This window comes from Dermacentor silvarum, chromosome 11 (genome assembly GCF_013339745.2).
Source record: "Dermacentor silvarum isolate Dsil-2018 chromosome 11, BIME_Dsil_1.4, whole genome shotgun sequence".
Taxonomy (NCBI): Eukaryota; Metazoa; Arthropoda; class Arachnida; order Ixodida; family Ixodidae; genus Dermacentor; species Dermacentor silvarum.
This window is the reverse complement of record NC_051164.1, coordinates 64,959,303-64,973,616: the sequence shown is the minus strand read 5'-3', so window position 1 is coordinate 64,973,616 and position 14,314 is coordinate 64,959,303. Positions and strand designations below refer to the sequence as shown.

Below are 14,314 nucleotides of genomic sequence, written 5' to 3'. Positions count from 1 at the left end.
TGCTAGTCTTAACAAGGCTGCCAGCTAAGCAGGTCGTTCCAAAGGTCATGTGCTCATATGTAGCTGTCCCGTTGATTGAAGTGGCCGGCATGGTGGTGATGATGATAGTGAACTACTTTGCTTGTATGCCCAGATTCGACGGTAACAAGCAGGTCGTGCTTGCTGGTGTAAACACTGGTGGCCACAAGTCGCTCCATAGTTGCCATTCGCTGTTGGTCATGTTGGAATTGCGAGTGTGGAGGTGCCCTTACCGTGTATGTGCCTGCTGGCAGGGTTGCCAGGTACAAAAGTACCTCCAAAGGTCACCGGTGACTGCTAACAGCACACCAGGACAGAGAGAAACAAGAGAATAGAGAACCCAATCTAGAGGCCACCTATCCTTTGGCCAGCGCCTGCAGTCGTGCACCCCCACGGGGAAGAAATTGAAAAGAGAAACAAATGGATAGTTACAGACAGGGGCACGATCGGAAGGCGCTGCCTCAGGACATCGAGACTATCAAAAAGTGTGTGTGCCAGGTCCCAGATGTGCCGAAGTAACCATCAGCCGGCGGTGGACAAAGGGGCTGCCTGCTGGCAAAGAGGAACACATACGCTAAGCACCTTCTGATGTCCGGATGTGGTCTTCCTAGGCACCAACCTGTGCATGTGCTTTCAGAGCTGCACACCAGCAAAGGCCCGAATCCTGCCAAAACTCGGCCAATGGGGGCAGGCTAGACGGGGCAAGTGGAGAGAAGCGTCTCCTCGCTTGCCTCCTGAAATAATGGGCTCACGGCACTGAAATATTTCTATCTCGGCTATTAATAAACAAATTTAAAAATTGTTGCGGTAGAACGCTCGGTAGAATGTATTAATTTCCAGCATATAACCGAAATTTGCTACGTGGCCTGGTGAGAGGTCCTTTAAGAGTAGATTCACTGCCCGTAGTCATTGCGAAAAACACAGTTGCCACCTGTTTTTCATTTATTGCAGTCGGAGAACAACCAGTGAAGTTACGGCATGCTCCTTCTCTCCCCCTTGCAGGTGCGTGATATGCATGGGAGAGTTTGCAATGGGCGATGCAGTCCGGTTCCTGCCCTGCATGCACATCTACCACACGGACTGCATCGACGACTGGCTGATGCGCTCCTTCACGTGTCCCTCGTGCATGGAACCGGTGGACGCGGCACTGTTGACCACCTACCAGACCAACTGAGGCCACCCCTCGCGACACATTGCGCGTGCGCGCACACTCATTGGTGAGTCAAGTGCCGGGCAGGCTTTGCTGCAATGAGCCATTTAGCAGTGAGAACACATTTCTTGCTGGGGCATGAACCGAGAAGCGTTTCGGAAGAGAACATCCTCGTGGGTGGCCCTTCTCAGCAAGCAGTGACGTGGCACGAGAAGAAAACGAACAAAGGCATACTGAGGGGGAAATATTGATAGCTGGGCACCTAGTGCATACCTGCTAACTCTCCCCAATTTTTTTCAGAATGTTTAGGAATTTGGGCTCATTCTACAATTTTATTAATGTTGTGCTAACGTTTTCAAAAAAATTTGTTCGGTTTCCATGAATGTTTTAAAGGCTCTTGAAAGATGGGGCAGTGGAAGAGTGGAAAAAAAGGAAAATTGTAAGTTGGGGATCCCAGATATATCAAACTCAATAGGGATTGCCAAATAGTTCGTTACTATATGGATAATGAGTCTTTTCATGCAGTGGTTTTCGCTAAATTCAAACTGTGATGTAAAAATCCATCCAAGTGTAGGTTGGGGTTGAATTCGTTTTGTCCACTCGCTAAATCCTAAAATTCCGTTTGCAGTAACAAACGGCTGCAGTTTACACAAGCTAACCATATGCACAGCAAGCCAAACTGAGAGCACCCTGCTCATTCTCCGTCCATGGCGTGTACTGCCCTTCAGGTTCAATCTCTTGTTTGACAGCATCTGCCATAACAGTGCCGTTTCAAATTTGTCGGCATTAAATATTTCTAATGCAGTTAAACACTAATACAGTTAAACCTCGACGTATAATGAAATTTCCTTACAATGAAGTATTTTACTTTTTATAACTTCTTGTCCATAGAACACCGTGTATTTAGAAAACCTCAATATAACGAAGTGTGTTTATACACATTTCTATATAATGAAATTTAGCTGCCGCCATGAAAGAATGCCAAGACACTAAATGGAAATTTCCCCGGGCACAGATCGCAAATGGTTTAATTACAAGCGGCTGCTTGCCAATGTACAATCCAGGCGCACTGCCTCGTGCGACCAAGAGCCACCGTAGATGTGGCATGCGTGTTTCGTATAAAGTCCCACTGCGGGTGGCATTATCACCCGTAGGGGGCAAAGTGGGCACGATAGCGTGGCTGGCTTCGGTTCATGCCGCCGATGTGCGATATCTTCAGATTCATATTTGATTTTTCCAATTGGCCAATAATTCGGAATGTTTCGTGGCCCCTTCCGTGTAAGAAAAATATATCGACTGTACTTATTTGCATAAAAGGTTGAATTTCAATGTAACTAAATTTCGATATAACAGAGCAAATTGCAAATCTTACCAGCCTCGTTATATCGAGGTTAAACTGCATAAGGCGATATGGAGTAGTCGATAGATTATTCAGACTCGACAGGGATTGCCCGAAATACTGAATAATTGGAGGATCCTGTAATAAGCAGTGCAGGTTATATGTGAAATTTGCGCTGCCTTGAAGGTCGCACCTGAACGTTAAATTCGCATGTAACCCACACCCTGCCTCTACTGCTAAATGTTTTCGAATTGTCAATGCGGGTTATAGGCGCAAAAATACGGTACTGCTTCACCTGCCAAGGTTTATTAGTTGCTACAATTGGTACTGCTGCCTAAAATCTGGATCGCTGGAGTTGTGGTGCTGCTTGCCACCATATCGAAACAGTTACTGAATCTATCGGCCTCGCATATAAGGTGGGGGTAGACGTTGAGGCTAAAGATTTTGGAAAGAAACCTAACCTTATATTTCAATAAATGTGGTAGGCAACATCAAAAGTTCCCGAAAAAATCGACGACACAAAAGCCGACTGTCAACTGAAAATTTTCTCTGCCGTAGAAAAGAAAAACAACAACAACAAAGAAACATACAACACATTGCACATCCTCTAGCAAGAGTGCAATGCCAGCCTGTCAATCAGGCACGCATGCTTGCACACGTATTCATGATTGACAGCTTGCTGTTCACTTTGCCAAAGCATGCACAGGTAGACTAGTGGACAACTTTCTGTGGCACCATAAAGGGAAAGCTGTGCAGACAAAAGCGCATGCGTGAGAGTGCTCCTGAAAATATTACCACACACTGATTTGTATTTCTCTAAGCTGCGGAGCAGAAAACATGGCCATCTTACTCACTGTACTGCAAATAAGACATAAAATGCACCATTCAGTTGGTATTTGAAGCTTTTTTCTTTACTCTTCCGTGTTGTAGTAAATGTGAAACCATTGCAAGTAGCACGCTACGCAGATTCGCTGTCCTCTGTGAGAAAGCAAAATGGAAAGCCCTGTCCAACTCTGCCAGACTTCTTGGGAGCAGTAACACACTTGCAGAAGCTGTGCAGAAGCTTAGCCCTTACATTGTTCCCTTCACTGCCGCAGAAAGCAGTCCACAAGTATAGTTTTGCATTTTCATTCCTGCAACAGGTGTGGCACTTAAGCTAATAGTCAGTGTTTGCATTGACCTACGTCTGTTCGACAACCACGTGTACCCTCGGAAAGCATCTATTATGCTTGCAACTAACACTTCGAGTAGGCCAGCTGGCTATAGTTTACATCACGGAGGGTTTCCTCGAAGAGAATGTGCTACGTAATGATGGGTTTCCGACTTAACACCTGGGGGTCTGCCACGCCAGAAATGTGATTGGCTAACCACATCCAGGAAGAGAGAAGCGGCGGCGGAGACGTCCTCATGTACCTCTTGCTGGCAACCAAAGAGGCAACCAAAAGGGCAATGTCGGCGGGTTCTCGCATGACACTCCCGGTGGCACTGATGACTCTTGCGATTCCCGATGCGACGTTTGCTGCTTGTGTGACCGTCTTACGACTTGAGAGAGAGAAAGACGTTGATTAAATAAAAAAATGTTCATATATTAAACGGCAACCCAAGTGTTTTTTCCGGTGAGGTGCCTAGATTACGTTAATTGTTTCGCTTCTTATTAGGTATATCGGCAAGCTGTCATGTATAGCTTTGCGGTGTTCAGGGGTCCCTCTTGGAAGGATCCAGTCGTTTAGTGTAATGACTGAGCTCTGTAGCCCAGCAAGGTATTCACACTCGCTAAGTCTATGCAGTGCCATAATTCTTATACTGCTGAACCGTCACACTTGCACCTCTTGTAGACACCAACACCGAAGTTCCGTGCAGTACAGATTTAGGAAACTCGGTATGTACTTGGCATCTCGACAACCATTGGCATAGTCGGCATGGAGTGGTTGGCAGCTAAGGCATAATGGTGCAAAGTGAACTTTGTGCATGTTGCGTATCATTTCTCCTGTTTTCATATGCGTAGTGCACAAGAAGTTGTACGTATGACCTATCTGCCTGCCTCTTTTTTTTTTTCTCCTCGCCAGGTCTGTGTTGACGTGGGATGTGTTTAGCCGCCTGGCATCCTCTCCGAACTGTCTGCTGCTGCAGGGTGTGCCGCGGCTGTACTAAGTGAGCGAAATTCGCAAAGCGCAGACGCGCGGGAACTCCTCGCCTCTGTTGCGCGCAGAGAGCGAGACGAAGTTCCTCAGACTCCGTCAGTTGCTTCCGCCTACCATGGTTTCACGAGCGCACCAAAAGGAGGCCGAGAGCACTTCCAACGTCGCGAGACGTGGAGCGACGCAGGCCCGTCGACGCCAACCCTAGGGGCTTGGCGCCTCCTGCCGTCATTAAAAATTGTCCAGCCAGAAAAGCGCACCGGCGCAAGCTTCTGCTTGAGGACTTCTCAGTGCTGGCTTTCTGGGCTTTTCCCCCAAGCCTGTGTGTGGATATGTAAATAGAGAGAGTGTATTAGTAGTGCTTAGTTGTGATGTTCGAAGGTTAATGGAAGGCTCTCTCCCCTTACCTTCCCTGGTGCGTGGCGCACCTCCCGAGTGTGTCGGCTTAGTGGGCTTTGCATTGACATGACCTTGTATCGGAGCGTTGTTTGAAAGGCTTGTCTTTTTTTTTTTTTTCCGTAGTTATCATTTGGTCCTGTTTCTTTTTGTTGTTCCTCTGTTCGGTCATTTGCTGAGGAAGCTAACACCCTGCAGAAGAGAGCAGTGGTGATAGCGTGGGCAAACACTCCAGTGTCTGGATTGATAGCCCCTTTGAGTGAGCCTAGTTTTCATCCACTTGTGATAAGTTGGTGCCTGCGCCCGCGTCGTAAGCCGTGGGCATTGCTGTTTTAGAGCAAGTCTGGAAGAAAGGACACGGTGCTGACTTCGTACTTTGCCACTGTGTTGGCTATTCATCAGTTGTATTGACCCACTTCGAGCGTGTTAACAAAAGCGGCTTTGAATAGCTGACCCATGATTCCTCCTATTGTTCTTGAAACGAGGTCCTTAACTGTCCTATGTCTGTTCTGTCCGCTCATCGATCTGTTTCCCTTTATTGAAGGTCTCAATGTGAAATCTTTCTTGCCGATTGCTATTGCGAGGACAGAGCAATGGTTATGATCAATGTTTTTTGAACGTTGGTAGTGGTGTGCTTATGTTGAAGCAACAAACAGAAGAAAGCTTCTTTGGTGTTAGTGACAGTACGAAGCCCAAAGTCACGTTGCACAATTCAGTTCGGTGGTGGTAATTGCCAGCGAACTGTTGTCTTTTTTGTTGTGATGTAAGAATCAATGCCACACTGTGCTCCACAACAAGCTGGGTAGAGTAGTGTGGCGTCAAACTTGTAAGTGTAAACATGGCTTGCAAAAAATGGAAGCACCGGTTTCTCATGTACCAAAGCGAGCAGATGGGCAGGGAAATGATTAGTCATACTTGACCTTTAACGGACTTTACAGATCCTTGAATATTTAGTCAAAAATGTTAAGAGTAGTTGCTTGCACCTCTTGCTTGCTTGTGCCCAAACCTCATAATGCGTATTGCCATTCTGTATAGCGAAGCATTTTTGCGCTAGGTTATCTGAGAAATAGAAATCCACTGCCTAAACTAAAGCTAAACTAAACTGTGAAGCGACTTGTGGAAACATTGGTGTGCAAAGAGGTCCTGCAGGACTGTAAGCACGCCTTGTTCATGACGCTGCAGGCCATTGCAAAGTGGAGTAGCTGGTTTGTCTTTTGCATAGATGACACCAGTTAAGCTAGTTCCTTGGAACTTTTATTGCTACCAGGCGAGTAGGATACAGAAATGGGTAATGCAACAATGTTAAACGTGCAATAGGGGATGGGGGCTGGCTGAACATTACACAAGCACCAATCGCTGTCAAAATGGGATGTTAACTGTTTTTTCCCCCCCAATCGTACGATGTGTAAACGTTCCCCCCGCACTGATAATTATAATATAACTAAATATCTGGGCACGAGCAAACAAGAGTTGTAATTTTTTTTTTTCTTTGAAGATTTCGTGTATGTTTGATATATTTGAATACAGGGTGAGTGTAAGCTGTTCACACAATGTACTGCAAATTTCCAGTTGGTATGCTGCGATACCACGGCCAAGGCCAGTGTCTCCTGTTATGCTCCAAGCTTGATTAAAAATTTGTAAGGAGTTTAGATTTGCTGGTGGCGAAGGCCAGATTGCAGTGCTGGCTATTAATCTACTTGAAATGAATCTGCCTAGTGCCAGAGTTCGACTGTATATGTATAACAGCACATTGCTTCAGAGTAGCGGTTGTTTGCACATTTGTATAGCTTTTGAAACTTGAGCTTACCAGGGTTTTCGCCGCACTACGATTGCCGCACGGTCACAGATCCAAATATAGCCAGCCAGCTTAGCTTCCTTTTAAATGGTTGTTGGCAGTAGGTTGAGGCAGCTTGAACATCTATAAGAGAAATAGACATCTTTTCCGTAAGGAGCCCCTGTATTTTATGGCCACCTAGAACGGTTTCTTTTTGTGGGGGTGGGGGGGATGTGGTCGCAAATGACGGACTGTGGTTTTGAGTCCTACATGCAACGCCAGCCTGCTATGGAAGTGAACAACGGCTGTTGCACCAAGTATTTCCGGTATTTTGTTTTTTATCACCCGCAATATTGTTTTGTTTGTTTTGCAGACAAAGTTGTTCTTTATAGACGCACACTTCACTTTCCCGTTTTTTTTTTTTTTTTTTTTTTTTTTATCCCCGGACATGGTGTAGGAATCGCATCCGTACTTACTGGTAGCCAAACTCATTCATTCACCACTTCTTGTTTGTCTGCAAGTTGTTTCACAGACGGCTTTCCATTAGCTTTTTTTTTTTTTTTTTTTTTTTTATGAACGCTTTCTTGGGAGAAATGAACACAATAGCTTTGTGTTAAAATTTGGTTCATCAGTGGAATTGCGAGAAAGGTTTCAGTGGTCGGTCAGTATACTTACCACACCAGAATGGACACTTGTGCTAGTTTTGAAAGCGTGGAAGGCCCACTGTTTCAGTTTGCGCATACCTTGTTTTGAGCTTGTGAAACATTGGGATGCTCCTTTCTGTGCTATGCTCTCGGGTGTGTTGGCAAAGAAGAAAAAAAAAAAAAGAAAAGAAAAAACAGCAGAGAGCCTTTCATCGCGCAAAGTAAAATATCTTGGCCTAGTCATTAGCAGTGATGGAGCTTTCATGTGCGGTTTTCATTCCTTCTTGGGACGTGTAAATAAAAGAAATATGCTTGACAAGTGTTGTCACTCGTATCTTTTGACTACTCGTTAATAAAACTACATAGCTAAGTATTTCATTTCATTCAAAGTGTTGTTGCCTGTTGTTGCGGGTTCCATCCATGCAGACATGTATAGGACCGACGTGAGCACCTTTGCCTACGCCAGATTTTGGCCGCCTTAAGTCTGCTGAAACGTAGAAGGGGATTCACCCCTCTGACGCAACCACATGCTGGTTTTCCCGGCACTATGGCGAAGACACTGGCCTCCGTGACCCGGGCTCATCCATCGCAGCGATGTGACGAAAGCAGCTCCAGTCGAGTTCATCGGTGTCGACGAACTCGCAACTAACTCAACTCACGGGTGCTTTATTCCAGCATGGGTTTCGTATCATGCCCGTAAGTGTGAAAGCACCTCCACAGCCTCGTACTCGACACCAATCATGGGAGACGATGTATGGACTGTGGTATGGATGGATGATAGGAGGAACCCATTTAAAATGTCGCGTAGGAGTTTTTTCATGCGAAACGCACGCTAGGTGGCGAATGCTTCGCGAAATGAGACTCATTCCGAAACCACGATTTCCGTGGTGTATCGTGGTCGACTCGTAAATGAGCGCGAATTTATTGGTAAATGTTGCGGCAAAAGAATGAAATGTTCGGAGTCGTGTTGCATTTCCCATTGTAACCATTAAGCTCATAACTGTTCCGTGAAGTGTGGTTACACCATTTTGCGAATGTCGGCGGCCGAAGAGCCGGTGAGGCAGCTTTCGCTGAGAAAAACTATGTTGGACATGTGTCAGTGGTGTGTGCTCACATATACATTTCGTCGGGACGGCTGCATCTTTTACAAGGTGGGATTATTTTGCTCTGCATCTTGCCTGTTGCTACAAAAACAGGATGTAGGAAATAGTTTCTATGCGACTGTCCGCTTTGTTGCTGTTGAACGCTTGCCTAATTTGCCGAATGTGCAACTGGTGTTCACAGAGCCAGTTATTGGAAAGGCGATGTTGCACTTGTCCGTGTCGCAAATGGCGATTGTATGATTTTTGTGCACGCGGGGGCTACTATTTCCCTTCGAATTCGTAACAGCGCTGCGTTATGTGCTGTAGTTAGGCTTTCAGTAAGCGTTTATATCGGAAGTTGCGCCCCGTTTGTCAAAGCTCGTCTGGGCTAATGCCAGTCGCTCGGACACATGGCTCTCGGCGCAATCTATTTGTTTCTTGGATCGAGTTTTTCCCCAAAGCACTTTCACCTTACGCTAACGCTGAGTAGCTGCATGGATAAGACTGGTTCAGGGCCACCTTGCTATATAGGGACAGGATGTCAAGAAAGTGAAAGTTGCACAGCTGTGTGTGTGCGTGTGTGTGTGCGTATGTGAATTCAACGAACGTGTTGGAAGCTATGTGAAGCGGTTACTTCACATGCTTCAAAAGTAAATCCTATATGCGTACAAATGTCCGGTCGCGTGCACACACAGCACGTAACGGTACACTAGCATATCACATTGCGTTCCCGTAGGGATATGCGGCCAGGATTCGAACCTGTGACCTCGTTTTCGGCGAAAGATCGATAACCTCTTGTCCACCGCGGCGGTTGCTTTTGTCAATTAATTGTGGTAATTATAGAGCTCCATCTTATATATATATATATATATATATATATATATATATATATATATATATATATATATATATATATATAAAGATGGAGTACTGTAAGGCAACGTTTATGTGCGCCGAGCACGTGCAGTCTGTTTTACTGTCCTAACCTACCGCCGAATGGGGCTGTCGGCTGCGCCAAAGTTATTTACCCGAGAATTCCAGGCTAGAGACGGGCTTTCCAGGGCGACCTATTTTTTACAGCGAAGCTGTTAAGTACTAGTTCCCCAGATTCGTGTCCGCGTGTAGAAAAAAAAAAACTATCATCATCAGTATTTTGGCTCCATGTGCGTGGCGGTTTCCCGCCAGTTGTGCCTTGGCCCACAGGTGTCAAAACTGATGACTAACATGACTGAAAGGTCATGATATCAATAACATCACATGCCCATCAGTTACGTCACGATTAACGATAATAAAATCACGTGTGGCGCATACCTGCATTGGATATGTGGGTATGAGCCAGGGACAAGAAGGAAGGAAGGAAGGAAATAAATAAATAAATAAAGGGAGAACGAAGGAAGGAAGGTAAGAAAGAAATCACATGTGGCTCATACCCGCGTTGGATATGTGGGTATGAGCCGTCGAAAGCAGGAGCGGGAGATCGCGCAGGATCCTGACGCTGCCATGCAGTGTGCTGCGGCTATGAACGCTGTGGCTCATACGCTAGTCTATGACGATGGGGCAGACTTGGCGCAGCAAACGCACTACTTGGCCATCGTGCCGACCGAAAACAAGGCGCCAGTTTCCTTGCTCTTTAACGAACATGCCGAAGACGCTGAATATAATCAATAATGATAATATATAATTTCACTGTAGCAATATTCACTATAGCAGACCCTACATAGTCGCAGCTTCGCAGGTATTCCATTTTCACAGTAGAGGAAGGCCTCTAATTTTTTAAATTATTATTTACGGATACTGCTCCCTTGGACACAACACCATTGCAGGTGGGTATATGTGCATATTTGTACAGTAACATACTGAGACTAAAAAAAAAAAAAAATACATCCAAGCAAAGGCAACAAATATACGTACATAGCAGAAAATACTTCGTCAATGTCATCACGCACAAGACCATAACATATTAATTTCAGGACATGGGTTTCAAGTGCTGAGTAGACCTCCAACACAAAAACACCTATCCTTCTCTTCATTAAAATCTCTTATTACCCGTTAAATGTGGCAGCATTTTATAGCATGTTTGTGAAGGGACGCTGGTATATTATGTTGGAAGGGGTTGACATGTTATGTTACGACATGTTATTCATTTTTTTTTTTTTTTCGTTAAATGAGGGCCATAGAAAAGAATACCAAGAGCGCCGTACACAGCTAGGGTAGTTCTAGCCACCCTACTACAGTCAGTTTAGGTTTCGTTTCCCAGAATGATGCTGTGTCGTGACGTCATGACTACTTTATCACGTGGGAGGACACAACTCTAAAAAAAGCGTTAAAAGTGTTCGCTCGCGTCAACGCTTGGTTGCCTCCTATGGTGCTATTCATTGTGAGGGTCCATGTAGCAGCATAGCATAGCGTACGACCGAGCGACCGCCGACCTGTCGCAACGTCCTGTTTCCATGTGACTATACACTACGTCGATCATGACGTCACGACACAGTAGAAACGGAACCGAAACTGCCTGTAGAGAAGCTCTTACGTGGTGCGAGGCCTGGTAAGGCAGAAAAATAAAAGGCATGAAGACGAGAGACTATAGTGGTGACGCTACATCGCAGTTCTCGCAATATCACTGTGACGTGAATTTTGACAGCATCTACGCTTGGGCCGTCGAACTTTTTTTTTGTGTGTGAGGATTACGTTGAATTCTTCGTCAACCATATGCAATTCGCAGGATTTGACTTTTGCTTTGTTGAAACGGTCCTGAATACCAAAATACTTCTAACTTGTCGCATTTTAGCTATATTGCGCGAGAACACTATATGGTCATATGTCATCCTGAAGGGAACATTGCATTAGACGACTCTTACACAGGAGAGTGCTTAGTGTGCTTGAGAGTATACTTCTGCTGGTCTCGCTGATTATCGCCCTTTAAAGGTGCTAAATGACGCTAAAAATGCGGGAGGCTGTACGTCCGGCACAGCATTATTGGCGCGAAATTTAAAGAAGGGAAGTTTGGACTTGACAAGTAAGGAATGCCGTAGAGGCTCCTCCCCGAAAGAGTGAAGCACCTGCGATTTATCCCTTCACACTTTAATAAATAGTTGGCTTGCCAGTGCCATCCAGAACGAAAAGGAGCAACCATGCATACCCAAGTGTGTAGATGAAGACAGCTCATGGAACAAAGGGGTCGTCCGAAAAGGGGATAAGGTGGAGTAACTGATGCCGTGCACTAGGTATGCCCTCTTGCAACCACCCACATACTCGTCATGTGTGGGTACGGGCCACTGTCGGAAATGTCGGTCAAGTCGGAACAGAGTGATTGATACCGTCACTGACCTATATCGCTCCCACGTACGTGACGCATAAAACGTTATTTCATGGCACTGTTTCGTGGCAATGAACCGTCCTTGGAAAGCGAATGACTTGATTGATGCAAAAGATATGAGGAGATGAGGTAATGGTCTGCATTTTTCCCGCCTGAATTCGTGACGTCACGTTTGCGCGCAGCAGTTTCGGCGCGAAATTTCAAGGGAACTTTGGTCTTGGTCACCTCCGCTAGTAATCGGCATTTTCTGTCGCGCCGTTACAAATGATGCTTGGCGTGGGGCAGTGGTATAGGAGCATAGTTTCGAGAAGGTAAATTTGGCCTTGGTTATCTCCGCCAGTAATCTGTGTTTCTGGCCGAAATTTGTGACGTTACAATGACGCATTGGCGTCTCGCAGGTTTTTGGCGCGAGATTTCCAGAAGGAAAATTTGGCATTGGTTACCTCTGCCAGTAATCTCATTTTTCGCAGAAATTTGTGACGGTACACAACGCTTCGTGTAGCACAGCAGTGGTTTCGGCTCAGAATTTAGAGGAAAACTTTACCTTGGTTACCTAGCTCAGCCAGTGGTCTGTGTTTTCGCCAAAATATGTGACGTTACAGTAAGGCGTGGCGCGTAATTTTTTTGAGTAGGGAAATTTGGCCTTGATTACCTCCGTCAGTAATCTGCATTTCTCGCGGAAATTAGTGACGTTTCAGCAGCGCTTGCCGTGACGCGCGATTTCGAGAAGGGAAATTTGGCCTCGATTACCTCCATCAGTGATTTGCATTTTGCGCCAAAATTTTTGACGTCGCAGTGACGCTTGCGTGGCGCAGCAGTTTCAGTGCAAAATTCCTAGAAGAGAAAATTTGGCCTTGCTTACTTAGCTCCTCCTGCAGTGATCTGTATTTTCGCTGAAATTCGTTACGTTACAATGACGCTTGATTTCCAGAAGGGAAATTTGGCCTCGATTACCTCCATCAATAATCGGCATTTTTTGCCGAAATTCGTGATGTTTCAGCTACGCTTGCTGGTGACGCGTAATTTCAAGAAGAGAAATTTGGCCTCGATTACTTCTATCAGTGATTTGCATTTTGCCGAAATTTGTGACGTCACAGTGATGCTTGCGTGGCACAGCAGTTTCAGTGCAAAATTCTGAGAAGAGAAAATTTCGCCTTGCTTACCTAGTAGCTTCGCCTGCAGTGATCTGTATTTTCGTTGAAATTCGTTACGTCACAGTGGGCCTCTTCAATTATCCGTTTCTGACAGCCCCGGACTGTCCGAGGTGGTGCTTTCAGCCAATGAGCGTTGCGCATGCACCGTCTAGGACAGTCCGCGACGGTCGGGGCCGGATAATCGAAGACGGCCAGTGACGTTTGGCGTGGCACAGCAGTTTCAGTGCAGAATGGAAAATTTGGCCTTGCTAACCTGGCTCCGCCTACAGTGATCTGTTCATTACGTTACAGTGACGCTTGGCGTGTTGCATAATTTCGAGAAGGCAAATTTGGCCTCGGCCAGTAACCTACATTTTTCGCCAAAATTTGTGATGTTACACGACGCTTGACAGGGCACAGCAGGTTAAGTGCGAGATTGCGTGGAGGAAACATTTAGCCTTTAATTGTTAGCTAGCTCCACCACTGATGTGCAATGAGAGGAGGACACTTGAAATACACTACTATGTAACGATGTAAATGGTCCTTGTATACACGTCCATTGGTTGAAGAAGCATACCCGACTTACCTATTGGAAAATCTGGAGCAATGCTTTCTGTTAGAGCCCCACTCCTTCTTACAGGCAAGTGTCAGGGTAATACATTCGTTTAGGGCAACATTTCCAGTTCACCAGCAAATGAGTGCCTTAGCTTGGTATTGCAACGCCTTTTTTCTGCCAATGTCTGCCCCCACATGGTTAGTGGTTGTCTTTCACGGTGAAGTACTGCAAGCTGTGCAATGAAAATTGGCTGCCATAGATCACGACTTGGCAGTGCTGAACTAGTTCGTTTCTTTCTTTCTCCGTTTCACACCTATCATTGCGTAGCAGCAGGGGAGGTGTTGCTATAAATAGTGCAATAGCTGGAATTTCCACCTTCACATAATGCAGGGTTCGTACAGAACATTTGATTGAAAATTTAAGGAAAATTCAATGATTTCAAGGTTGCCGAAGTCGAAAATTCAAGGAAAGGGAAACAAACCTTATTCGTACACATACACTGAAAAGCAGTGAAAGTTCCTTCTTCACTGCTCAGCTCGAACCTGACAGCACAACTCTGGGCCGTCCAGCGAGCCGAGGAAGCCGCTACAAGACAAGGTCTTAAAACCGCGTCCGCGGCGGGTGCCCAGACCCGCTAAAGAGACGCCGGACTCGAATCTGATTCATTTGAAAATAAAGTTTACATTCTTCTTCCTAGCTGTAATTTCTTGCCAAAAAAAACAACAATAACAAACAAACAAAAACTTGAGAGTTGAACACGTGCTTCGA

General features: G+C 45.6%; 1 protein-coding gene across 2 annotated transcripts in view; it reads left to right on the top strand.

The window, feature by feature from the left end:
- Nucleotides 1-7,778, top strand: part of LOC119434134 (RING finger protein 11) — a 29,172-nt gene extending 21,394 nt beyond the window's left edge. For both annotated transcript variants that reach the window (XM_037701457.2, XM_049658675.1), the window contains exons 3-4: nt 1,021-1,235; nt 4,574-7,778. In XM_037701457.2, the coding sequence (XP_037557385.1) occupies nt 1,021-1,192 (172 nt within the window). In that variant the 3' untranslated portion in view covers nt 1,193-1,235; nt 4,574-7,778. The remainder of the gene's footprint in view (nt 1-1,020; nt 1,236-4,573) is intronic.
- The last annotated feature ends 6,536 nt before the right edge of the window (nt 7,779-14,314 follow it).